The sequence below is a fragment of the Kogia breviceps genome, chromosome 9, assembly GCF_026419965.1.
Source record: "Kogia breviceps isolate mKogBre1 chromosome 9, mKogBre1 haplotype 1, whole genome shotgun sequence".
Classification (NCBI taxonomy): Eukaryota; Metazoa; Chordata; class Mammalia; order Artiodactyla; family Physeteridae; genus Kogia; species Kogia breviceps.
In genome coordinates this window covers 115800027-115825695 of record NC_081318.1, presented here as the reverse complement: position 1 = coordinate 115825695, position 25669 = coordinate 115800027, and the positions used below count along the sequence as shown (strand labels likewise).

At 65.1% G+C, this 25669-nt stretch overlaps 1 protein-coding gene across 17 annotated transcripts in view; it reads right to left on the bottom strand.

Annotated features, from left to right (window-relative positions):
- Positions 1-25669, bottom strand: part of CAMK2B (calcium/calmodulin dependent protein kinase II beta) — a 94548-nt gene that overhangs the window by 3441 nt on the left and 65438 nt on the right. For 2 of the 17 annotated variants that reach the window (XM_067043053.1, XM_059075089.2), the window contains exons 6-17: positions 22828-22900; positions 19326-19428; positions 19154-19237; positions 18358-18452; positions 18062-18184; positions 17517-17600; positions 16767-16809; positions 15767-15841; positions 10758-10795; positions 10521-10592; positions 9011-9055; positions 7382-7430 (exon numbers count right to left, since the gene is read on the bottom strand). In XM_067043053.1, the coding sequence (XP_066899154.1) occupies positions 7382-7430; positions 9011-9055; positions 10521-10592; positions 10758-10795; positions 15767-15841; positions 16767-16809; positions 17517-17600; positions 18062-18184; positions 18358-18452; positions 19154-19237; positions 19326-19428; positions 22828-22900 (884 nt within the window). Of the gene's footprint in view, positions 1-4229; positions 4344-5476; positions 5558-5905; positions 6020-7381; positions 7431-9010; positions 9056-10520; positions 10593-10757; positions 10799-15766; positions 15842-16766; positions 16810-17516; positions 17601-18061; positions 18185-18357; positions 18453-19153; positions 19238-19325; positions 19429-22827; positions 22901-25669 lie in introns of all 17 variants that reach the window. The other 15 variants (XM_059075092.2, XM_067043065.1, XM_059075081.2 and 12 more) reach the window with 14 other exon arrangements.

Below are 25669 nucleotides of genomic sequence, written 5' to 3'. Positions count from 1 at the left end.
GGCCCTGGGCCGGCAGCCTTCTCCGGGTTCCTGCCCACTTGACCTCTGGTCCTAGACAGACCCAGTCCCCCGGGTGCTCGCCTGAGGGTTCCTTTATGTCTTTAACTAGCATTTATTTTCAGGCAAGACATTTTAAACACATGGAAGAAGCAGAAAGAATAATATAGCCCACAGCCTGCTGATTCAAATCTGAACCATCTTCATATTTGCTTTAGATTTCTTTTAAAGAAATAAAACCTTCCAGATAAAGATGCAGTTGCCTGTGTTCCCCCTGAATCTTGTTCTTCACTCACTCTCCCCAGAGAAGTACCGTCTGAGTGAGGTGCTTAACCACTTCTGTGCAGATATAGAAACACCCAAAGGCACACAGGAAACACACACGAGTGTGCACACAGGCACAGATGCATCCACACGTGGTGATTTCTTAAAGCAGTGATGACGTGCCAGTGATAAAACTCAGACCCAAGAAGGCCACCGAAAGCACGATCCCAGGAGCTCTGTCCCACAGTTCCCTCCCCTGTCACGGCCACGCCAGCTGCGCATGTCTGCGCACTCCCAGCATGGGTACTCGTGTCCCCCCTGCTCCCAGCAGCACATCGGGACCACAGACTCTCTGCACGGCCACTCCTGTGGGATGGGCATCCCCACAACCAGGCCTAGTGATGCTCATCTGTAGGTCTCCAGTCTTCAGCTGCCAGAGCAGCCGGGACCAGCACATGCGTGAGTTGATCTGCGGGCTACACTCCCAGAGCGCGGGTTGCCAGCTCCAAAAGGGCGCAGTTAGCATTTTGAAGCATGTGCCCACGGCCCTCCCATCAGCACCTTCGGCTGTCTGGGCGCTCACTTTCCCAGGCACCCAGGTAGGAAGCGGACAGAGTCCACGGTAGAAGATGCTGCCCGCTGCGTGCGAGCCCAGGCGTGCCCGTGTCTGAGCTGGGAGCCCGGGTCGTGCCGCACAGGCTCTGGACAGTGGCTGCAGGGTGAGCTCCATGACACCCAAGGGTGTCATGGTTGAGTGCATGCGTGAGCATGTGTGTGTGTGTGTGTGCGCACCTTCGTGCACACGTGCACAGGTGAGAGTGTGGGCACACGGGCATGTGCGTGTGTGTGTAGTGTGTGTGTGTGCACACACCAACCGCAAGCACGCGTGGGCTTCTGCTATATAAAAGAGGCGCTCTCTCTGGACCTGGCAGCGCTTCTGCTGGAGTCCTGTTTCTGATCCTCACCGAACTCCGCGTCTGGACTATAGCAGGGTTTGGGCTTAAGGCTGTCTCTGCAGAACCCGAACCCCACCTTGTCTGGTCAGCCCTGGAAGCTGGCCTCCAGGAGGCAGGCTGTGGGCCCAGCTGCCCTGATGCCCCGTGTCCACCTGCAGACCTCTGTCCCAACACAGACACGTGCAGGCCAGCCTCTGTCCTCACCCTCTGGATATTTCACACCTCCACCCACACACCGCCCGCTCCCTCACCCATCCCATCACACTTTGTCTCCCCTCTCGGGGCTTCCCCCCGCAGCCTGCCCACCTCTCCACCTTCCGCCTGGGCATTTCCCAATTCTGGGCAACCCTCTCTCCTCTGGTGGATCCTCCTCATCCACCCCCATCCCCAGTTCACCTGTGACCTCTGCGGAGGTGGCCTCGAGCTTCAGGCTCTGATCTCCCCCCAGTGCAGCCTAGCTCCCCCACCAGACCCCGCCCAGAGGGCCGGGCCCCTGCCACTTCCGTCCCTGCCCAGGGTGGCCTGTCACCCGGGACCTCGCCGCCTCCCGCCTGTGGCACCAGGTCCAGCCCCTGCTCAGGAGCCCCCACCTCCCACCTGTGATTTACTCTTGTCAGCTCCGGGCCGTCCTGCTGATCTCGCCAAGGGGACGTCTACACACCCCGACACCCCGACACTTGTCAACCCCCCTTGTTCACAGACGTCCTGAGCCACCCCTGCCCCACGTGAGCCCTCAGCCAACAGCCTTGCAGCTGGAACTGAGTGACTCTTTTTCTATTTTGTTTCCCGTGCACTCTGATTTTACAGTCACCCTACTGCACTGTGGTGGGCCGAATCTTCCACTTCATGAAGTAATATTGAGTGTTTTCAAACAAAGCGTAATTAAAAATGGAGTCAGCGTAAAGAGAAAGAATTAAGTAAATAGAAACCTAGGGTCACAGCACACATTGCAAAGTCTGAAGTGTAGGAGACAGCCACCACGTCCGTTCTGCAGATGGGAAAGCTGAGGCCACACGAGCCCAGTCACAGCCCAGGAGTGGGCTGGACGCTCCTGACCCTCGGAGGGGCTTCCGCTCACGTCTAACCCCACGCTGTGGAGCAATCCTTCCTCCCCCAGTGGCATGCTGCGCAAAGGGACTCCTGGGGGCAGGGGTGAGGCTTGTTATTGAGGACAAGCCTCCCCCACCAGGCAACTCCGGGGACGGAGCTGAGGTCTGGCTTGAAGTGCAGTCCCCATGTCCCCCTCCGGCTCTCCTGGGGTGAGCTAACAGGCCAGGGAGGCCCGGCCACCGGCAAAGGGTCCGGGGGGACCCCAGTGACCCCAAGCCCTGTCCCTCGGCAGCTGCAGGGGCACCAGGATGCCCCCAGCCACCCCAGGGAGGCAGCTGCACAGGATCAGCCTGGATTGTGCATAATCCCCGATCATGGAGAACACGGCCCCGGCCAGTGGGCACCGACCCCATTTACACACTGAGACAGCTGGCGGGAACGTTCCCGGGTAGGGAGGCTACCCACAACCCAGCCCAGGGGTGGCCCTCTGCAGCCCGGGCCTCGGTGCCGTGAGGGGCCGAACCCTGGTCCCAGAGCTGGAGCGAGGGCACCCCGGCTCTGGCACTCACCCACTCAGCCCACTGAGCACCATATCTCACCCCACAACTGCCCCTCAGAAGTCCCTTCTCCGGGCCAGCCCCACCCATGTTCCTTCACCCGAGGACCCTCACACAGGCCTACGGAGCTGGGATGCTGGGAACTCCGGGTGAGAGCAGGGTGCACATCCCGGCACGAGGACCCCTCTCCCTGAGGGAGACTGATGGGGGGGCCCCCCGGCCCTCGGTGCCCCCCAGGGCTTTGCATCTGCCCCTGCCCTGCACCCTGCAGGCCCGGCCACCCCCTCCATTCAGTGCTGGCCACAGCATCTTCTGTGGCCGCAACCTCCCGGAGTCAAGCTCAGCACAGACCCCGAAAGGGGCAAGCCAGTGCTGTGGGCCCCCCAGGTCAGCCTGGCGTGCTCAGCACCCGTGGCATGCCCTGTCCTCAGAGGTCCCCATCCGGCCTGCGCACGTTCCTAGGGTGGGTCACAGCCCTGGGCCGAGATCGCACTGCAGGCGGCCCCCCTTGGGCACAACCTCCGCACCTCGTCCCCTCAGCGTTCTCGTCTGTGAAAGGAGGGGCCGCAAGGATCCCAGAGATGAGGACGTGGAGGCCTCTAAACTCGGATAAGACGCCGCACAAATGGGGAAGGGGATCTGCCCACTCCCACACGCTCCGCTGTGCACCTACCCGCGAGACCCTGCTCCCTCACCCCGGACACTCTCGCCACCGCCCTCAGCCAAGCCCGGATTCAGGCCACAGTATTCAGGCCTCCGTGCCTCCCCGACTGCTCCCAGGGCCTCCCTCCCCCTCTCCCTCCTCTCGGCCTGGCCCCAGGGCTGGCCCGCAGCAGGTTGGCCGGGGTCAGCACCCTCCTGGTCCGGCACTCACCCAGCCTCTCCCCTGCCATGCCCGGCCCCCGGCCCCGCAGCCTCTCCTCTGAGAGCCCGGTGTCTCCCCGGAGGTGGGGATGGCTGCCGCCCCGGGGTGTCATCCATCCCTGTAAGCGATACTGGCGGGCGGGCGGCAGATGGGCTGCGGCGGCTCCTCCCTGCCTGGGGAGGTGGCCCAGGCCAGCGCCCGCCCGGCCGGGCCCCCACCCCTAGCATCACCGGCGGGGGCGTAACCCCAGGCTCCACCCGGCAGGCACCGTCCCATCCTCGCTGCGGAAGAAACCAGCAGACTGCAGACCCTGGGAGCGTGTGGCTCTACATCACGGGAACCTGCTTCCTGGTTCTCTCTCCACACGTGCATGTCTTTAGCCAAACGGCAGCTCCATGTGGAATTCCCTGCACCCCACGTCCCCCTACCCACGAGCCAGCCCCTTCCCAGAGCCAGGGGCCGGCGCACCACAGCCAGGGGTCTCCACACCCCTGTGAGCCCCCAGGAGCAGCCAGCAGGGCCACTCAAGGTGCTACTTACACAGGGTGGGTGGGGAGCCTGGGAGAGCTGGAGGAGGGCAGGGTGGGGGGCCCTGGGCTTCTGGGGTCCCCGAACCCCTCCTCACCGTGTTCAGGATGTCAGAGATCCTGAGGGCTGGGGCGGAACAGATGAGACGTGAACACGAGAAACACGAGGCAGGTGGGAAACACACAGAAGACAAAACCTGTGAGCTGATGAGCCAAAGCCACAGAGAGTCGGGGTACGGGGGGGTCACGAGGGGACATGGGGGCACATGGGGGATGGAGGGGGACAGAGAGGGGACATGGGGGGATGCAAGGGGACACGAGGGGACATGGGGGACGGAGGGGAACAGAGAGGGGGGATGGAGGGGACACAAGGGGACATGGGGGACGGAGAGGGACAGAGAGGGGACATGGGGGGATGGAGGGGGACAGAGAGGGGACATGGGGGGATGGAGGGGGACAGAGAGGGGGGATGGAGGGGACACAAGGGGACATGGGGGACGGAGGGGGACAGAGAGGGGACATGGGGGGATGGAGGGGAAAAGAGAGAGGTGGAGCAGGGACGTGGCAGTGGAGTGTGACAGAAAGGGGTGTGGGGCACAGGGGGAAGCTTCAGGAACATCTGACCAGGTCGGTGGGGGCATGTGGCAAGCTGCTGCGGGCGGAGGGTACCCTCCATTGAAGGCCAGCCTGGCCCAGGAGGGGACAGAGGAGGCAGCCCAGTGCAGGACAGGCCCTCGGTCAGCGCCCGAGAGCTGAGGAAGGGATGAGTGGGTGAAAGATGAGCAGAACGTCGGCCCCTCTGCGGAGAACCCAGCTCTGCAGGGAGGCCGGGCCCTTTCTTCTCCCCTTAAACCCACAGGCCTGTGGCTGAGAGAATTCCTATAATAGCTCCTGCGCCTGGGCTCCCCGGGACTCCCTGGGGCCCGCTTGGAGTCAGCGTGGCTGGCAAGGGCATGGCCCAGGGCCCGAGGGGCAGGGCACGTGGGTGGGCAGCCTCAGAGGGGCCCTGCCGGCTGCCCTGGGCCTGGGAGACCCTCTGGGGGAGAGGCCTGGGGCCCCGGACAGCAGTGAGGGGAGCAGTGCGGGAGGTGAGGGTCGGGGAACCGGGGTGGGGGGGGTTAGTGCGTTTGCCCCCCGACGGCCAGCCAGGCCAGCCAGTTAGCCAGGCCTCGGTAGCCGGCCTGGGGGCAGCTGAGGCCGTGCACGGCAGGATGCAGGAGCCGCCGGGCAGCAGAGCAGCAGGCCTGGGGCGCTACTTACACGGGGTGGGCGGGGGGCCCTCGGCTTCCGCGGTCCCCGAGCCCCTCCTCACGGAGCCCAGGATGTCACAGATTCTGGGGGCTGGGTGGACAGGAGGCAGACATATGAGGAGGCCGCCGGGCGAGGCTGGCGGAGAGGAAGCAGGGCCTCTGCTCTCTCCCGCCCTGGGGCCTGTCTCAGCATCAAGGAGCCCTGGCCCTGACACCCGAGCAGAATGGTGGACCGGGCAGCCCCCCAGGCCAGCGGGGAAGGGGAAGGCCCGCACGGAGTGGGGCTTGAGGGGCAGAGGCCCTGGGGAGCCTCAGAGGGCGGCTGTCGGGGGCAGGCCGGTGCCCAAGCTCAGCCGGCCCTTGGCTCTCGAGTGCCCCCTCACAGGAGCTGCAGGCCCTTCAGGGAGACCCCCGCAGCAGCAGGGGCCCAGCTACTTACATGGGTTGGGCAGGGGGCTTATGCGAGCCGGAGGCAGGCAGGGCGGGGGGCCCTCGCCTTCTGGGGTCCCTGAGCCCCTCCTCACGGAGCTCAAGATGTCAGGGACCCTGGGGGCTGAGGGACAGACGAGACGTGAACACGCAGGTGAGGACACGCAGGAGAGGAGGGGGGAGTGCAGGAGAAGGACCAGAGGGGCTAAGCTGGAGAACCACGCGGTGGGGTCCAGGGCTCCTGGAGCGCCACCCCCGCCGCGTGCCCAGGGCTGTGCGATCACAGCAGGTGTGTGAGGCAGACACAGGACCATGTGCAGGGCTGGACATGGGGCCTTCGAAGGCCGGCCTCCAGGTGGGAAGGTTGTGTGCCAAGGCCAGCAGAGGCCAGGCCTGGGCCCACTGAGGTTTCTCCGCGTCTGACGGATGACACAGCTGAGGTGAGAGGCCCCCGGGGCCCCTGTCCCTGCCCTGCCCTGCCCCACAAGGGCCTTCGGGCATCTGCCCACCCTCTCCCAGCCAGACAAGGGGTTGGGACGAGGCTGGCCGGGCTGGCCCTCTCCCCTATACTCCTGCGGCCTCGGGCCCCCAGCCTGCTGAGGCAGGGACAGGACCGCAAGGACAGGGCCTGGGAGAGGTCTGGGTGACCTCCATTCTCCACGCTGAGGGTTTGGGGCCTGCAGTTTGGAGAAAACACACGAACGTCCACCCTCCCTGCGTCCAGAGGCCAAAGCCTATGCTCGCTTCCACTCTGGGGCGGGGAGGATACTCAGGACAGGGTCACTGCATCCCCCCTCAACTGGCAGAGTGGCCACCGTCCGGCCCAGGGGCAGCCCTGAGGGCACCCAGCGCTCATCTACACAAGCGTGTGGCCGAGAGGGTCAGGCGGGCCCTCCACGTGGCCAGATCCCCTCCCTGGGGGCAGCTGAGAGAGCCGAGGGCGGAAGAGGGGGCCCTGGTGAGCACACGGCGCCCGGCAACCTGGGGCCCTGGTGGGGCACAGACGGAGCGTGGCCCAGCTCGGCCTGGGGGCCCTGGGCGTGGGCTGGAGCTCGAGTCTCTGCGGCCCAACCCCCAATCCCACAACGAGCCCAGGAAACGCCCCCTGCTGCCCGTCCAAGAATCAACTGCCAGCCGGGCAGGCACAGCTTTAAGGACCTTTGAGAGAAGAAACAGCAAATTCGACCGTGGGAACTGGGTGCACAGCCCCCAGAGCAATCTGGGGGCCTGTGCAGAGAACCGGCCCACCCAGGGCAGCGGCTCCCTCGCTGCTCAGGGCGCCCGGGCCCGTCAGGCTCTGCTTGGATGCTATGCCGGAGACTGCCCGGCGCCGGTCTGTACCCGGGCTCAGCTGGGACCGCAGCCGTGAGCAGGGTCAGCCCCCCGGGGGTCACGCCCGCATCACAGGCCTCGGCCTTTCTCCATCCCAGCTCCCCGCCCGCCAGCGGCCTGCCCCGCTGCCCCCGCAGGCGGGGAGCTGGGGTACCTTTTGTGTCTTCGTCCTCTATGGTGGTGTGGGTGCTGTCAGATGACTCCTGGGGAGACACGGGGAGACAACGGGTCAGGATGTGGCCTGCACCCCCAGAAACCCACAGGCAGCGCTGGAGCTTCACACCAGCCCCAGGGGTCACCTGTCTCCAGGCTGGGCCGCCATGTCCCCAACAGCTGAGGACCCCAACTTCCCCTTCTCCCCACAAGGCACACCCAGTGGAAAGACTCCGTGTGCTCAGATGACTCATTTTCAAGAGAGAAAAACAAGCTTTTTGGAATTCCAAGACTCAGGGTGAAGCACAAAATCATCCACAGTCTGTGCATTTTGGCAGCCAGGGCGGAAGCTTCCAGTAGGTGCTGAGGAACCCCGGCCTGGCCCAGACAGACTGCAGCAGCAACCACGCCTCCTCCCCAGGCCTGGACTGTCCAGCAGCCAGGCCTGGCCTTACCTCTCAGGTGGCCTTAAGGGCAGAGAGGTGGCCCCAGCACCTCCTACCTCACTCCTGGCTTACTGCCCTTCAGATATAAAACCAGGTGCCAGCCACCTGTCACCGAGTCCCCAGAAGGCCTGCTTCCTCCTCAGAAGGAACATCTTGACAGGGTCCCCAAGGGACCCCCCCCGCCCCCTCCAGCCCCCTCACAGGACACACTGCTTTGGGCCCTGGGCCAGGAATGGGGGTGTCTATAGGTTGTAGGATCTCAGGGCTCACACCACAGCCCCGGAAGCCTCACTCCAGACACAGCGTCCTAGGAACACCCATCCCTGGCCCCGAGTCACAGAGGACACCCAGGCTCTTCCTAGCACCTTGAGCCTGGGGGTCAGCCCAGAGCCAGTTGCCCAAGGTCCCCTGGTCCTGGCCCACGGCTGGGGTGTGTGGGGACCCTTTGAGGATCCCAGGCCCGGGTGGAAGTCTGGTTCTGGAAACACAGCGTGGCTGCCCACCCATCCCTCCCCCTACCCCAGAGAGCCAGCCCCTTCCCTGGCCCCGGGGTGAAGATGCTGATGGGATGGGAGCTGATGCCAGAGCAGAGAGGAGGAGCAGGAGGAGGGGTCAGTTCAGCGGGAAGCGCCGGGCACAGCTGGCAGAGGTGAGGAACGGCGGGTGAGGTCAGGGGGGAGTCTGTGCGGCCCCCGCCTCCCTGCCCCACACTCGGGGGCACGCCGGGCAGCCCACGCCGGCCCTTCTCCCCCGGAGCACGCAGCCCTGGCCGCGCATCACGGAGGACACCCAGGCTCTTTCTTCTTGGCGCCCTGAGCCTCTGAAATGGGCCCTACATTCAGCTGCTCCCGGCTAGGCTGGGCCTGGCCATCGCCAAGGCAGGATGGAGAGGGTCTGAGAAATGGACCCTGCTCAGGACATGAGGAAGCCCAGGCTCCTGTGTCCACCGTGGACTTGGTACAACCATGCCTCCAAAAAGGGCAGCGCCTGGGGCCTTTCCCCAAAAGGGAGCAGCCCGTGGACTTGGGGGGCTCTGTCCTGCCTTGGGAGGGGTCCCTGCACAGCTGTCCTGGCACAAATGCTTCCCCGGGGGGGGTCAACATCCCAGAGCTTCCCCAGGGCCAGGGGGTCTGCCTACTGCCTGAGCAGACACTCCCAAGAGGGCGGTGAGGAACGCGCAGTACCTTGATCCCGTCCACTGGGTTATGAATGACGGTGGTTTGAGGTTCCTACAGAAGAAGGAAGCACAGAGGAAGGAAAGAGGGAAGTGAGAAGAGGAGGAGAGCGGAGGCCCCCCAGAGGAGAGGAGAAGAGAGGGTGGCAGCGCAGCAGGACGGCGGCAGATGGCCAGCGAGGAGCAGAGCAGCTGGAGAGAAACCTGGGACGATATGGATGGAGCAAGCAGACCCGCCCGGACCTCGCGGGCGCCTGCGACGGGAGGGCGATGGAGAGCGTGCGCCTGAGGGCGGTGGCGAGAAGCCACACGCTGGGTGCCCTGCCCCGGGGCGCCCCGCCCCCTCCCTCTGCCACCAGACCCTCTGCCTCGGCACGGGCGGGGCACAGGTTTGACGATGTCATGGGGGTGGGGTGGCACATGGGATGGATGGGGTCCGAGACGGGGCTGGCTGCGAGGCCGGCACGTGGGACCCTCCCCTCCTGGGCCAAGGCCGCCCTCCCACTCGCTGGATGGCCCTTCGGCAAACCCAGCCTCCCCACGGGCGGTCCAGGGCTCACTCCCAGAAGCGCGGCCTGGGGCCCGCGGGGACACCAAGTGTGCTTTCAGCAAAGTCAGAACCTGCCGGCCAGCAAACCCCAGCCTCTCGGGATGGCCGGCTCTATACGAGACACCACAGGTGCGCAGCATACTGGGCAGGAGGGTTGGTACCCGCTGGCCACAACCTTGCACCAGCTCCGTCCCCTGGACAGGACCCTCCAGGTGAGGGCTGGCGCTGGCGGGTCCCTCTGACCTCACGTCTGCCCAGCCCTCCCCAGCAGGAGCCCCCGAACCCTCCGGGCAGCCACAGGCCAGCACAGCCATAAAAGTGTATCTCCCCCCACCTGCCTCGGGGCCTGCAGGACACAGACTCTGATGGGAAACGCCATGGCTGCTGCTGCCCTAGACCTGACTGCTGCTGCTGGGCCGTCACCAGGGAAACCACCAAGGGGTCTCTGTCTCCCTCCAGATCACTGGGCTCTGAAGCCAAGGTCAGGGCCACCCATTCTTCCTGGGGAGAAACCAAAGGCCCCCACCTCCCAGACAGCACACCCCTGCAGCACCCAGGAGAGGGGTTGGCGGCGGAGTCGCCACTGCCTAGCCTGTCCTCACCCCGACCCCCGGGCCACTCTCCCTGCAGAGCCTGCCCGGGCGGATCTCTGGGTCAGCCTGTTGCAAGCAGAGAGGCCGAGCAAGGTTGGCGCCCTGGATCCTGGCTCTCAGCCTCACCGGCTCCCTGATGGGCTCTCACCGCTGAACCCCAAGTCAGCAGGGGCCTGTCCGCTGCACCCAGAGGGGCTCTCCGGCACGGCCTGAACTGGGGTCCACTCCCACACCCGAGCAGCAGTGTCGCTAAATGTCGTCTGTCAGAGACAGGCTGGCAGCCAGACCCCAGCTTTTCCCCAGGCCTCCCGACAGGTGGCCACCACACAGCTGGGGTATGGGAGGGCCAAGAAGCGGGGGGCTGAGGGGTTCAGTACCAGGGCAGCTGGAGGAAGCGTCCCCTTGGGGCTGGTGGCAGCTGCACTGTTTTTGGTGCTATTCGTCTGGGGCTGCAGAGAGAGGAAGAGAAGCCATTAGGGAGAGAACGAGGGGATCACACCCCTTCCTTGAGAGGGGAGGAGGCCCAGAGGGAGCTTCGGGGGTTGGGCAAAGCTGTAGGCTCGAGACGGGGAGAAGGGGGACCCAGACCCCCCAGGGCCAAGCCAGCGCCTCACCTTGACTCCATCTGCTTTCTTGTTGAGTAAACTCTTGGCTGCTGCATTGGAGGAAACAGACATGATGAGTGAGGGGCCCGGGTCCCACTGCAGCCCACCCCCTCGGTGTGAGGCAGCCTCGGGGGCCTGCGAGGAGCCTGGGCTCCCCAAGACTGAGCGAGCAGGCGACCCAAGGTCCCAAGGCAGAGGTAGTTTCTGCACCCAGCTGGGGACAGAGTGGGCCTGTGTCCTGGGCCGAGCAGGGCCACCCTGGGGAAGGCCTGGCCAGCACTGCCCGAGGACCCTCGTGCCCGGGACAGGGCCTCCCCCCAGCCATTCGCCACGACCTTGGAGGACACCAAGGTTTCTCCTCCCACCTGTGACCAGCAGCTTCCGGGAGGGCAGCACGCAGGTTCCCCGAAAAGGAAGGCAGGGTGCTGCCCCTCACCCGAGATGGGAACACAGGGCAGGACAGCAGGTTGGAGCGGTAGGCACCCCCATGTTCTCAGGCAGGGGTGGGTGGGCTGCAGCTGGCCACCCACAAAGGGAGGGGCTTGTCCCAACCCCAGGAGCCTGCTCTCAGCCTCCTGGCCCCCCTCCCTTGGCAGACCGGACTCAGAGCTCAGCTCCCACGGCCAGGCCTCAGGCCAGGCCTCTCAGCTCAGAGCCCTGGGGGGACAGCCTCACTCTCCCTCTTAAACCACCCCGCAGCCCGAGCCTTGGGGCCACCGCTCGGCCTTGCTCTGGCAGCGCTGACTGGGCCACCCACTGAGGACCTTAAGCTCTGAGTGCCATCAACAGGATGACACACCTGGGGGAGGGTCCAAAGAGCCACCTGCATCCCAGGTTCCCACCACCCCTCAGACGCCCAGGCCCAGCAGACGGCCCGTCTCACCCCGGCCTCCCCGCGCCCCGGGGGGAGGAGGTCGGGGGGGCAGCCCGGCTCTGCCTCTGCCTCTCCGTGCGCCAGCTTCAGAGGCCCTGACCTGCCACACCCCACAGACCCTCAGCCCCCCAGCATCTGCACCCTCTGCAGAGGTTAGTTTTAATTACAGAACTCGAAAAAAAAAGAAAAAGAAAAGGAAGTCAGCTTACCTTACGGAAAAGGAAAGGTGAGGAGGGGAGAAGAGGGAGTGAGGAAGAAAGGAAGAGAGAGAGAAAACAAGATTTGTGGACGTTCAGGCAGGGAGTGCAAGTCTGCAGCCCGGGACTCAGCCCGCCCTGCCCACGTTCACGCCAAGCGGTGCCCCAGGACAGCCGGTGCGGGTTAGAGAAGCAACCCTGGGGTCGGATGCCGGAGGGCGGGGTCCCTCGCCCTGGAAGCAAGGTGGCACAGTCCCCACCGCCGGCTCCAAAAGCTCTGACTGGCCGGCCATGAAGGGGAGGCCGCCTGCCCAGAGGGAGAAGGGTGGCCCCCAGCAGGCCTGCGCGGGGACCTTTCCTGCTGGGGACATCCCTGGAGGCCGTTGGCTCGGGCGGGCACATCAGAAAGACCCAGAGAGATGCAGCCATTCTCAAAGTGCGGTCCCCCTGGATCCCACCCCCGCCCCCGCCAGCAATATCGGCATCTCATCGCCTGGGCTGCCCCAGACGTCCTGAGGCAGAAACTCGGGGGTGGGCTCAGCGTCAGTTTAACTGTTCATCTGCTCTGGGGGATCCTGACGCCGCTTCAGTTCGAGAACCACTGGCCAAGGTCCCCACTGCAGTGACCGGGCCGGTCCCAGGCCACTGGGCCACCCCCTGCCGATGGCCTTTCCCTGTCCAGGTGGCCATCGCCGCCCTCCGGGCTTTGCTTTGGCACACGGGTGGCTGCCCCCAGCCAGAGGGCCCCTCGGGGTTATCGCAGACCTGCTACACCGGGCGCGGCTTCAGTTCCCAGCCTTCCTCCCCGACGGACCGGTCAATTCCCTCAAGTTTCCCTCCCAGGATCCACGGGCCAAAGTTTAACGAGAAGCCTGACTCCTGGCCCAACGCTGTTGCCCGGTGGGCTTCACCCCGTGAGAAGTATCACAGTACCCCAGCGGCTGAAGGCACCACAGGTCATCCCTTTCCGCGCCCCCCGGTTCACCCTCCCAAGGGCGAGGCCTCACCTGGGGAGGCCAGACTCAGGATCACACCCTGCTGCCCTGGCAGCCCTGCTCCTCGGGCATCCAGGACCAGAAATGCCGCCTGCCCGGGGCCACAACCCACTTCCCACTGCGGGGACTGTGAAAAGCTCCCAGGTGGCAGCTGCGTCCGCATCCCTGTAACTCACCACGGAGGAACAGTCCAGCCCTGCAGACATGGGGATCCCGGGCCTCCAGGGCCTGCAGCCTCACTCCTGACCGGCATGGCCCTAGCCTCCCTGCTGACCCCGAAGTGGGGGTCGTGCCGTGGTCACAGAGCCCAGGAGGGACCCTGTCCATGCTGGCCGACCAGCTGGCCGGACACAGCGGGAGGAAAGTGGGGTCCAGCCCATCTTGAAGGCACTTGTCGTGAGAGCTGAGCAGGCGAGCAAGCTGACCCCCGCCCCCAATTTAAGGTGGGCAGTTCGGGGAGAGTCACCTCCCGGTGCCACACAGCCTTGGCCAGCCGCACTCCCGGCCGGCTGAGTTAGAGCCAGTGCACACCGGTGCTGGCCTGAGATGTCCGGCCAGGGCCAGCCCAGTGCCCTGGTGGGGGCAGAGTCAGCTCTGCCTGGTCTTCCCCTTGGGCAGGAAAGGGGGGCCCCCTGGGTCAGACCTTGGGACAGTCCTGGGTCTTAAGAGGGTTCCCCATCAGTCCCTGATTCTGTCAAAACCCACATTCCAGACCGTGCTACACGGGACGGTACCAGTTCCGCTCCCTAACGAGCCACCCCTCCGGGGACTCAGTCGGCCACCACGGCCCAGGCTCCGGGATACCCTGCGGCAGACACCTGTCCTTGCAATCGATTCCCAAACACTCCTCCTTGGGAACCCCTGTAACCTACACCTGCGTGTCTGGGTGCAGCGTGTCTGGACACACAGCTGCCGTCTTCCTGAGCCCAGCTCCCGGCCGCGGCGTTTCCTGGAAATTCACATCTCTGTCTGAGAATAATTCCAGAATCCTGTTGACTCCCGTCTACACTAGCGGTCAAAGGCATAGGGAGTTTCCTTTGTGTTTCCTCAAGTCGAATTCAAGTCGAATTCATTACTACACAGCAGGAGCCAGGGTGGACCAAACAGGCGCCCTAGACCCCCGGAGACAAGCAGAGACCCTCTGCCCCACCCCGGCCCGGGTCCTTGGGGCCAGGCCATCGCTGCCACCCCAGCAGTTTGCCTGAGTCTCCTCTTGGTGAAGGCCAAGTGGGACTGACCAGGCCGCCTTGATGAACTGCAAGAGATCTACAAAGACACCCGGTCTTCCGCTGGCCGAGGGCAATATGTCACCCCAGAGGCCATCATCCAACAGAGAAGCGATGGCCTTGGGACTGAGCCCCCTGCCTGCCGTGTCTGCTGGGTCCAACGCACTGGCTCAGGTGGGCTGACCTAGCAGGAATGGGGGCTCAGCCCACAGGGCCCAGCCTTTACCTCGTCCCCTAGATCGTCACTCAGGGACAGCCATGCTGGGCTCCGTCCACATGCACGGACCACCCCCAGGACAGAGCGGCCCTGGGCGCCGGGGGCGGAGCTGCACATGCTCGCTCGCGCCTCATGCACGGACGCTCCACATCCCCTTGCAGGCAGCGGGCATTGCAGGTGGGAGCCCCGGGCAGAGAGCGGCTCCGAGGCGTCTGCCTCGCTCACCACTGCCCCGCCCCCGGCTTCACCAGGAGCCCCTAGTCTCACTGTCCCACGTCCCTCTCACCCTCCCTCCCTCTCAGGTGCTCCGGAAAGGCCCAGAAAATGAAGCTGACTCAGGACGACCCCCGGGGGCCTGCCTGCTGGACATGTCACCGGGCTCACGGGAGGAGCACAGGCCCTCCTGCTGAGGACAGCCCTGCCCTGAAAGCCCCAGGAGGCAGCGGGCGGGGTCCTCTGGGTGGGCAGGCGGGCCTGCGCATCCCGCGGGGTCATGGGGTAAGAGCTGGGCTGGATGTGCAGTAAAGAAAGGGCCCGGGCCTGGGAGGGGCTGGGCGTCCGCCCTGTCCTGGCCGACACTCGAGGCACCGGCAGGAAATGCCGGGCTTCTTCTAGGCCCCTCAGCTGCGGCCGGCTCTGCCCGCCCTACACTTGTGCCACCCTCAGCTCGGGCTGCGGCCCTTGGGCCCACTAGGAAGTCTCGGGGTCCACTAGCCTCATGGGGTCCGGCCAAGGTCACGGTTGGATGAGCGGGAGCTGGCCTGGGCCTCCTGGGAGGTCTGCCCCTCTCAGACTGGGGCACAGGTTAGCAGAACAGGCCTCTCCCCTCACAGGGTGGGCACGAGGTAATGGGGGCCTCGCAGAAAGAAACCAAGAGGAGGCCCTCAGAGTCATTCTCTGGGTGGCCGAAGGCCCCGTCTTGGGGCTCACGGGGCAGACGTGCGTGTCTGGGACTCAGCACAGACCACCGGCTCCGTGCGAGCGGCTGGGAGCGCAGGGCAGGGCCCTGGGAGCGTGTGCGGGCCAGGTCGGGGGTGGCCAGGGCGGCCAGTGGGCTCTCACGGGGCAGGGTCTCTGCCCACGCCCTTCTCCCCAGGGCCCCCACTCGGGATTCAAACTCCCAGCAGCAGCCCCGAGGCTTCCTGGGGTTGGTGTCAAGGTCATTCTGAGCGGGGGGTCATGATGGACAAGTGGGGAGTGAGCCTTAGACAGCAAAGGGCTCTGACCACAGGGGTCTCCTGACCCCCAGACTCAGGAACCAGGACTGGGGAATTCAGTCAAAGGCATGGAGGGCAACTCAGCTCAGGGGTCAGCTAGCCTGGCCCCTCCTGAAATAGGTGGGGTCTGAGGCCGCTGGGACGGTTGGGGCTGCCTCCCTGCCCACGGGGGCTCCGTGGGTGTGTCCACGGCGGGAGCAGGGGCTCCCGGGACCTCTGGGGAGGCTCTCAAGGCCCAGCCGGCGGCTGCGTGCAGCAAGGGGACCTGCATGCCGACAGGCGGGACATCTACCTTGTTCCACCAGCCCCATGGTGGTGCCGGAGGCCGCGGTGGACATTGTGGCTGGAGCGGTGGTCTGTCTGCCCACTGTTAGCACCGGGTTAGAGACGAGGGGAGGGGCGGACACAGACGAGGGGTGGGCGAGGTGAGGGAAGAGAAGAGACAAAGGAAGCAGAAGAAGATTAGAGTCAAAGTTTAGGTGACGGATGGTTCCAGAATCCCTTTCACAGGAGCGTGAAAACAAGATGGAGACCGATTGACACTGGAAAAGCATTTGCCTCCTTTCTCCTTGGAAAACCCCAGCGGGGCCTTCCGGGTGCCGGGCTGGGCGTGCGGACAGCACACGTCCTATTAGTATCGGTGTGACAGCATGCCCCCCCGGCCCGGCAGCACAGCATCACAGCAAAAGTAACAGGATGGGGCGCGTGCTGATGCAAACGGACAACGAGGACGGACCACAGACGCTCCCGCACCAGCATCGCAGGCCACAGACAAGCCACAGGAGCGTCAGGGGGCAGCGGCCCCGCTCGGGTGACGCTGTCCCCGCTGGGCCTGCCTGGGCCCATGGCCTCAGGGTCGCCGACAGCCCCCCAGAGCGGCCGCACACCCCCAGCCCTGCCCACCCTCGGTGCCCGGGTGGGCGGCCGCCAGCCAGAATCTCCGGAGCCTCCTCTAGCCGCCCCCTAACCCACACACAGAACGGGTGCTCAGAGGATTCAGGACAACAACGAGGCCACAGAGGTGCCGACCAACGCCTGGACAGACACACGGAGCTGCGGCCCGGCCGGCGGGCAGCTCAGACACAGACCCAACACTCAGGGACGTGCCCTCGCGGGGCCCGGCCAGAGCCCAGGCCTCCTCTGTGGCCCAAGGGTCTCAGAGGGAGGAAGGTCGGGCCGGGCCAGCAGCAGAGGAGAGGACGGTGGGGTGAGGACACGGCAGGCAGCTGGTGGCGGATCGTTCCCCAGCCGTCCCGCCGTAGGCCCGCTCCTCCGGAGAAGGCTGTACTCACCTGAGAAATTCCGCGTGGCCAGCATGGTGGTGAGGATCGCGCCCTGGGGAGAGACACGCAGCTGAGGCCAGGCGGAGACCCCCGCCCGGACCTCGAGTCACGGCCTAGCAGAGAGGCAGCTGCACCCAGACATGCCACCCATGTCCAGCATTAAAACAGGGACGCAGCCCAGGTCCTAAACTGCCCGCTGAGCCCAGCTCCTGAAGGCTTCAAGACGCCCCTGGGCTGCAGCTGGGGGTCTGCCTCTCCCCACGGTGCCTCCTCTGTCAGGCACGTGCACGCCAGCCGCCAGGCCTGGACACTCACTCTCAGCACAGAGCAGCCTGTAGGGAGGGCGGGCCTGGTGCCCAACGGCCTCCCTGCCCAGGGCCCCCCTCCCTCCCTCCCGACCTCCCCCCGCCCACGCAAGCAGCAGAGCTCGGCTGATCTCCTGACCAAACCTGCCCCAGGTCAGAAGCTTCTCGGCCTGCTGCCGCTCAGAAAGCATGACCACCACAGGGCGCCTTTCCCCCCAGGGAGCCCCAGGAATGCCTCCAGGGCGGCGTGGGTGGCTGAGGAGGGACCAGCTGTGCACCTGGGGGCCAGGCCCACGTCTGGGCACCTCTGGTGTTGCCTCCACGGGAGGGCTAGTCTGGGACGGCGCTGACGAGCAGCCCATCCTAGGTGACTGGGACCCCCTCGGCCCCCCTGGTGGGTGAGCACGCGTGCCTGGCGTGGCACCCTGGCCGCTCGCTGGGGTCGGCGTCTCACCTTGAGCTTCCGCCGGGCATTGAACTTTTTCAGGCACTCCACGGTCTCCTGCCTGTGCATCATGGAGGCCACAGTGGAGCGTTGCTGTGGGGAGGGGGGCGGGAGGAGGGGGGGGAGTCACACGCTGCAAGGAGCCTTGAGGGGCATCAGCTCTGTCCCCAGGGCGGGGCTCAAAAGAGGGGGCTCGGGGCAAGGCTCAGGGGAGCAGCACCCCCGGGGCCCTTGTGCCAAGAGCTGCCAGCTGCCCACCGCAGCTGGAGGCCACCTGTCCCTGCTGCCTGCCTGACCCCCCAGCCCGTCACCTGTCATGGCCCGTCCGCCCCCCCACCTGTCCCTCAACCTCCTCGCTACTCTATCCCCACGCCCTGGACCGTGCCTCCTCTTCCCACGGAGCTCCTTAGTCTCCCGGGGACGAAGGTCTTCAAACCCACCAGCCTTAAAGCCACAGGCCCCGCAGCCCCCGGGAAACCAGGGGACCCACTGGATGCGAGGAGAGCGCGCCAGGGTCAACGCGCCGGGGGTGGCCCGAGGCTGGGGCGACTTACGCAGACCCACGGGTGCTTCAGCGCCTCGTGCGCCGTGATGCGTTTGGCAGGGTTGATGGTCAACATCTGGTTGATGAGGTTTTTGGCTTCAGGAGTGACCGTGTCCCACTCCGGGGATGGGAACTAGGAAGGGAAGCCACGCACAGGGGAGCCTAAAGCCCCCTTCCCAGGCAGGAGACGGAATTCTCCGCGGGGAGGCCTCATCTGGAAACGGGCGGCATCACCCCGCTCCCCGCCTCTGCCAGCCTGCCTCCCCCAGACGGGGAGGGGTCGGGGAGGGGCGTCCCGGCACTCACGTCGTAGGCGCCGGCCTTGATCTGCTGGTACAGCTTGTGCTGGTCTTCGTCCCAGAAGGGCGGGTAGCCCACGAGCAGGATGTACAGGATCACCCCTGCGGAGAACCGCAAGCGCCGGGCCTCGCGCTGCCGCCCTCACCGCCTGGCCCGGCGGCTCACCCCAGCCCACGGAGCCCACGGCGCGGCCACAAGCCAGCGGGGCGCTGCTGCGTGCGGTCAGCGGTGTGGCCCCCGGCGTGGGGGTCAGATGCCCAGCTCTGCCGCCTGACAGCTAGGGGACCCTCAGCCAGTTTCTCAGCATCAGCTGGGGGGGGCGGGTGTCACTGCCCGAAGCCAGCAAGCCCCACGAGGACACCAGGACCCTCAAGGTCCAGTGGGACCCACCCCCGGCCCCCGCAGCCAGCGTCAGCAGGTGTCACTGTTTGAAGACCCTGACGGCGGAATGGCATAAACATCTCCTTCACCTCTGCTCTACCCTCACCCTACTTCACGGGAGAGGCCCGAGGCCGGCCCCCTCCGCCGCGCAGAGGCCCCGCCAGGGTGGTGGGCACCGTCTCCAGCCCTCCAGCATCCATCCACCACCCGGGCACCTGCCGCTCCTTCTCCAGACCGCTCCGCGGAGCGCAGGGCAGGCGCTGGGGTGGTGGGCTTCTCAGCAACAGCCAGGATCGCATTAGCGACTCCAGTCTGGGTGGAGAGGGCGCTCCTGGCGGGGGGTAGCCCCGTTGAGTCAGCCCAGCGGCGGGTCCCTCACGGTGGCCCTGTGGCCCTACCCCGCCCTGCACACCAGCCTCACCGCATGCCCAGATGTCCACCGGCTTGCCGTACGCCTCCTTGCGCAGCACCTCTGGGGACAGGTAGCCTGGCGTGCCAGCGAACCCTAGCGGGAGGGGAGAGGGCCGTGTGAGGGGCCGCGGGGGCAGCTGACGCCCCCAGCCTGGCCCCCGGCCGGCCAGCCGGCTACTCACCAAACCACGCCTGCTGGTCCCCCTGCACCTCGATAGCCAGGCCGAAGTCTGCCAGCTTCACTGCGGCCCCTTTGCACTTGCTGGCCAGGAGCAGGTTCTCGGGCTGCGGGGAAGGTGACCGGCCGGAGAGCGTGAGGTTTATACCCGGGGGTGTCACGGGAGGGAAGGGGACAAAATAGTGCTTTGCAGACAGGGGCGCACAGGTCTGACCCGCCACCACGTGGGTGTCCCCCCAGCGCAGCTGACACCCTTGGCTTGGGCGTATCCCAGAGCTCTGGGCCCCCTCCCGGGCCTGCACCCCGCAGTCTGTCCCCACCCCCCACTCCCCGGGGGCAGGGACAGGCGCCCCAGAGCTGAGGGAAGCTGGCTGTCAAAGCACAAGCTTGTGAGCTCAGGGCGCTGGGACCAAAACTGAGCGCACCCTACAGGCCCTGGCAGGCTGTGCAGGGGCCCGGGACCTGCACCGGCAGAGAGGCTTCCCTCCCTTCGCCACGGCTGGCTGCACAGACAACCGCCTGCAGGATTGCTCAGGCGCTTCTGGCAGGACGGCAACCCTCAAAGGGCAAGAAGGAACCACCGAGGACCCCCGAGAGCCGGGCAGTGCAGGACGTCTGTCCACCACGTCCCGCCGGCCCCATGCTGGGCAGAGGGGGCGTGCCTTGACCGCTGCCCACCCAGTGCCCACAGGTGGGAAAGGTCCCAGGCAGACCTCCCTGAGTCGGGGAGCAGCACCCTTGCTCAAGCTGGAAGGACATTCAACCCTGTCCCACTGGAGAGCCGAGGCTGCTGCCCCCTGACTGGGGACACTTGGCCCCAAAGGCCCGAGGGGGTCCCTGTCCGCTGTGTCCTGTGCGCTGGGCCCCTCCCATCCCAGCCTATCCCACCAGCCTCACCACCTCCCAGCGGTCAGCGCTCAGAGCTCAAAGCTGCTGGACTTCCTCCTCCCTGACTGCCAGGGGCCTCTCTGGGCCCTCGGCCCCCTCGCCAAGCCACCCTCCCGACGGGAAGGCCCGCTGAGACCACACTGCCACTTTGGTGCCGCCAAGAAAGGCAAACACCACCAACCGAACTGAGTTAACACTGCTTATACACCTGGGGTGTTAGGACGACACACGTGGAAGGGATGAAGTACGCCAGCCCCACACGGCAGAAACCAGTTCCTCCAGGCCCACACAGCTGGCTGGACGAGGCGCTGTCCCTTCCAGGTGATCTGCGCTGGGGACACGCAGCCCTGTCTGCCCAGCACGGCCTGCAGGCCTCTGAACATCTTTTTTTTTTTGGATTATTGGCCTTTTTTTTTTTTGATACTCCCCTTTTCTTCCTTTTTTAAAGTTTATTTCTTAATGCACGTCCCATCAACTTTTTTGGCCACAGTGCACGCCATGTGGAACTTCCCCGACCAGGGATCGAACCCGCGCCCCCTGCATTAGAAGCACGGAGTCTTAACCACTGGACCACCAGGGAAGCCCGCCTCTGAACACCTTGATTTTGCAAATGTGCGTGGGGCAAGGGGACCCCGACCTCTCCACACACCCCACGTCAAGAAGTCTGAAATAAACACAACGTTGTAAATCAACTATCTTTCAATTTAAAAAAAATTAAATTAAAAACAGAAGTCTGAAACCGTAGGGGTCAGGGACTGCATCTGGGGGCTTGAGCTGACTTCTACAGCTCAAATACCCACACCCCGAGGAAACAAACGAGCACTCCTCCCCAGGAAAAAGGAGCTAAGTGAACTTGGTCCCTGGGAAGAGCTGGACAAGAAGGCTCGGGGCCGGGCGGGGGGAGAGGCAGGGGACCCAGCTGGGCCCGAGCAGTGATGCCCTGGCCTCAGGCTCCACCCTGGCTCCCTCGCAGCTCCCTGAGATGGCACCAGCCCCGCTGCCCTCTCCGCCCTCCACACCTTGGCTGAGAGGACTCCCACCACAGCACCGCTTCTGGGGGGCTGTCTCAGTCAAGACGGTGGAGGGGTGGAGGCCTCTCTAGAGGGGGAGAGGCAGTCTGCTCCCCCGACACCTGGCAGACTCCTGCCCCCTCTTCTTCTTTTCAGCAAGGATTCTGTCTGCCCCCAGGGCACGCCTGGGCTGGGGGGGAGCATCCGTCTCCATTTGCATGCTTGGGCCTCAAAGTTATTCATGCATCACGGGGTCCATAGTCAAGGGGGCATGTGCGCCCACTCCCCTGGGGCCCCTCCTCCCAGAGGCCCCCAAATGAGGCCGATTCAGACAAGACACAGCGACAGAGGGGGACCCACAGGACAGGCAGACGCGGCGGGCCTGGGTGGGCATGTGAAAGGACAGGGGACCACACGGCACATGCAGAGAGGGAGCGGGAACACAGGAAGGGCACAGGAGAGGCTCCCGGGCCTGCTCCTGGCAGGACAACATTCCAAGAGCAGCCCCACAAAGATCAGCTCACAGACACACACCCCTCAGTGGCCCAAGGAAGGGCGTGACCCCATTCAGCCCGAGCACCCATGGGAAGGTTGGTCTCAGACGCCACCAGCAGGTCTCTTAGCAGGGATGACAGGCCCAGGGGTCCCCCCACCCCCCAACAGAAGAAACTGACCCAAACCCAGACTTGAAGAAAGCTAAAATCAAAGAAAGGAGGAGAAATTGAGAGGAGGAGGGCGGAGTGGGAGGGAGGGGGAAAGGAGGGAGGGAGGGGGAAAGGAGGGAGGGAAGGGGAAAGGAGGGAGGGGGAGAAGGAGGGAGGGAGGAGGATGGGGTGTAGCTCCTCCTGGAGACCCTCCCACCGCACTGAGCCCTGTGGGTGACAAACCTTGTTTTAAATGCTCTATGGTCACTTTGCCCAGAGCTGAGCCAAGGGCCACAGAGACTAGAAGAAAGGGCTGGAAGTTTGCAGAGACCATCCAGGCTGTTCCCTCACCCCCTGCTCACGAGGCATCAGCCCCACCTGCACGCACATCACCTGTGTCCCACCTGCCAGGTCCGAATCTCAACCGGAGCCCACAAAGCGAGACCCCGAGTGGACATGTGTTAATAGGCTGATGTGTGACAACTGTCCCCTCTCAGCCCTGGAGCCTAGAGGCGTTGGGAATGCAAATACATGCATGCATGCACACACACAAACACCACGCACACAGACGTGCACACGGGCACACAAACGCATATTCTCTCACACATGCATGTGCACACAATGCTCCCACGCACATGTACACACATGTGCGTGTGAGCACACACACCTGTTCCCACACACAGACACATACACATGTGCACACAGACCCACATTCTCGCATGCACGCACCTTCACACACAAACACACATGCACACACGCGCTCATACACGTGCTGGTGCACACGCACACACACTCTCACATGCATGCACTTTCACACGCAGACACACATGCACACACACGTGCACACATCCCACGCACACAGTGTCTCCTGGCGCTTGCACTGCCCCAGCCGAGAGCCTCTGTTAAACACAACATGCAGTTAGAGACGACAGACATCTGGCACAGAGCGCGGTGGGGGACTCACCTTGAGGTCCCTGTGGACAACCCCCATTTGGTGGCAATGGAGAACCGCCTCCAGGATCTGCTGGATGCAGTGACTGCAGCAAACAGCAGGCGCATTAGTGTGGGTGGCCCCCGAAGAGTGGGCGGGGGTGCAGGAGCAGGGTGCTGTGTGGCACTGGGGTGGGGTCCCCAGCCTGGCAGCGGGCCGCGGGGAAGCAGGGAATCAAGGTGCGGGCTGCCGCACGGCAGGGGAGACACTGGCCAGGAGGGGGCCTCTGAGGCTCCTTCCTCACCCCCGAAGGTCAGCACAGGGCCCGGCCAGGCCCCCTGCGCCCCCCCACCCTGCCTTCCACTCTGGCCAGGCCCTTGGAAGTGCTGCTCAGAGGAGCCATGCCTGGCCCCAGGGCACTCTTCCCCAGGCATGCTGGCCAAGCTTGGACCTGAGCTGGGCGCCCTGCGGGAGGGAGGCCCGGCCTGAGCCCACACCCTGCAAGGCAGGCTGGAGACGGGGGAACCCGGGCAAGGAAAAGGGCAGAGGTGAGAGGGCGAGAGGGTGAGGGCAGGCCAGTGCTGCAGTGTGGGGTGACGCCCTGGCCGCTAGGGCCCCCCTCTGTTCTGGGGCAGCGCTAATGCTGCAGCCTCCGGTCACTCGTGTGCTAAAGCAGGAGTCATTTCATCTGAATAAACTTGAACATCCACACTGGCTGCTGGCTGCCGTGCTAGACAGCTCAGCTCCATAGCAGCCCTGGGGTCCCGGGTGCGCTCCTGGCGAAGAGGAAGCCTGGCACAGCCCAGGACCCCAAGCCAGGGGCTTCCTTCCAGATCCGGGAGAAATCCTGAGCCCTCCAGGGTATTACTGGCTGGAGGGAGAGACCCAGCTCTCCTCAGGCGCCTCCAACACGTGTGCTTCGGCAACGTGCCCTGAACATCAGACCTAGATGCCCCCAGCCCCTGCGGCCTGAGCCTGCCTCCCCCAGGTGGCCCCAGGGGACTGGAAAGTTTCCAGCTGCCCCCAAAGCCAGGCACAGACCCTGGGCTCCCACAGCAGCCCTGCAGCGTTACCAGCCGCGGGAGACAGGAGGGCCACAGGCTCCCTGGAGCTCGCCCCCTGGGGTCTCAGCCACAGCCCCTCGGGGTGGGGACAAGGGATGCACAGGCGGATTCCCTCAGGACCCTTCCTGCCACGGCTGGACCCTGTGGGGTGACTGAAGGTCAGCTGGAGGAGTGGGCTTCGTTTTCCTAGCAGCGAACTCAGAGAAGGGATAGGGGACCAGGCCTCTTCCTCAAATACCTCTGGCCACATCTGGAGACCACCTGCTGCATAGGAAAGTAAACCTGAGTTCTCCCCTGAAGAAACCTAGACCTCAGAATCCTGATGATGGATTCCTGAGGTTTGCAGGGGTCAAGGGGAGCCGGGCCCAAACCTGTGGGCAACAGTCCCCCAGCACCCCCTGCCCTCAGGTGCCTCTAGGGGCTGGAAGCCCCACCCCTACCCCATGCCCTGAGCTCTCCTGCCTGACCGGCTCCCTCCCCACTCCTGCCCCTCCCACAACGTCCTCATCTGCCTGGAACAATCCTCTGTGGTCCTCACCCCCCATCCGCAGCTCCACACCCAGCCACCACCAGCCCTCCCGTGACTGCAGACACGGGCTCAGCACCCCTCCGCCGCCCAGGCTGACCCACCCAGGGGCTTCCCTCCTCCTGGGCAGAGCTCAGCCGTGATGTCGGGAAAGCTCTTCTGAGGTCAGGACAGGCCGCTGGGTGGAGACAGAGGCCAGATAAAGGCCCAGCACTTGTAGCTGAGGCCACTGAGCCAGGGCCCGGGGCAGGGGACGCTGGCTTCCCCAGTCCCCGGGAATCTGCGGCTCACTGGCAAACCCAGAGCCCTGGGGAGGCATGCTGGGGGCATCACCGCATCCCCTCGGAGCTCAGCCTCGAGTCCCTGGACCACCCACGCGCTGCAGCACCCGGCCCCATACAGGGGCAGACCAGCCCCCGCCTGTGCCACTGCAGCCAGACCCTGGTTCTGCCCCCGGGGGACACCCGTCCCAGCCGTGTGCCGTGTGCCCTGCCATCCCCGAGGTACCCCGCCCCTCCCTCCAGCTCATCAGCAGCCGTCACAGCCCACAGGCTGGCATCTCCTGGGCCACTGGCCACTCCCCCAAAGCCCTGGAATGATCTGGCTCCAAGCTCAGGCCTGCTGAGACCCCTGCAAGTCTTGAGCTTTGGGTCGAGCCCCTCTTCTTCCTCCACCCTTGTGAGCTTGCCTCCGCTCTCAACCCCAGGACGCTCTCTGGACTCTCCTCCGTGTCGAGCGAGCGTGAGGCACCCACGTCGTCCCACTGCAGTCACGCGGCGGCCCTGGGCTCTGTGTGGGCGTCCGGGCAGCGTCCGTCTCTGCTCCGGACTGTGGCCTCCGTGACCACAGGGACATGTCGGTTCTTTCTTTCCTCTCGATTGTGTCCTCAGGCCCAGCCTTTGTAGGAACGTGTTCCCCAAACGTCTCTTGGACCCAGGGATCCATCGGCCGCAGCACCGACTGATACGTCGGCTCAGATGGGGGTGGGCTGTGCCCTCCCCCGCGTCTCCTCTTGGGGATGCAGGGCCCCAAACCAGCGCCAGAGAGGGGGTGACTGCTCCTGCTGGGCCAGCATCTCTCCCCGAGCATCACAGAAGTCAGCCCGGCGGCTGAAATCCAGCCCTACAGCTCTGATGCAGCCTCTGTCCGCCCAGCCGGCAGGCCCTGCTCAGGCCGCTTCGGGGCCGCCTCGATGGAGAGATGTGCTGGCTTAGCCCCCGGTGCTCACAAATGAGCCGGCCAAGCAAACCACGTTCCCCACGAGAAGACGGTGCAGGTCTGCTCA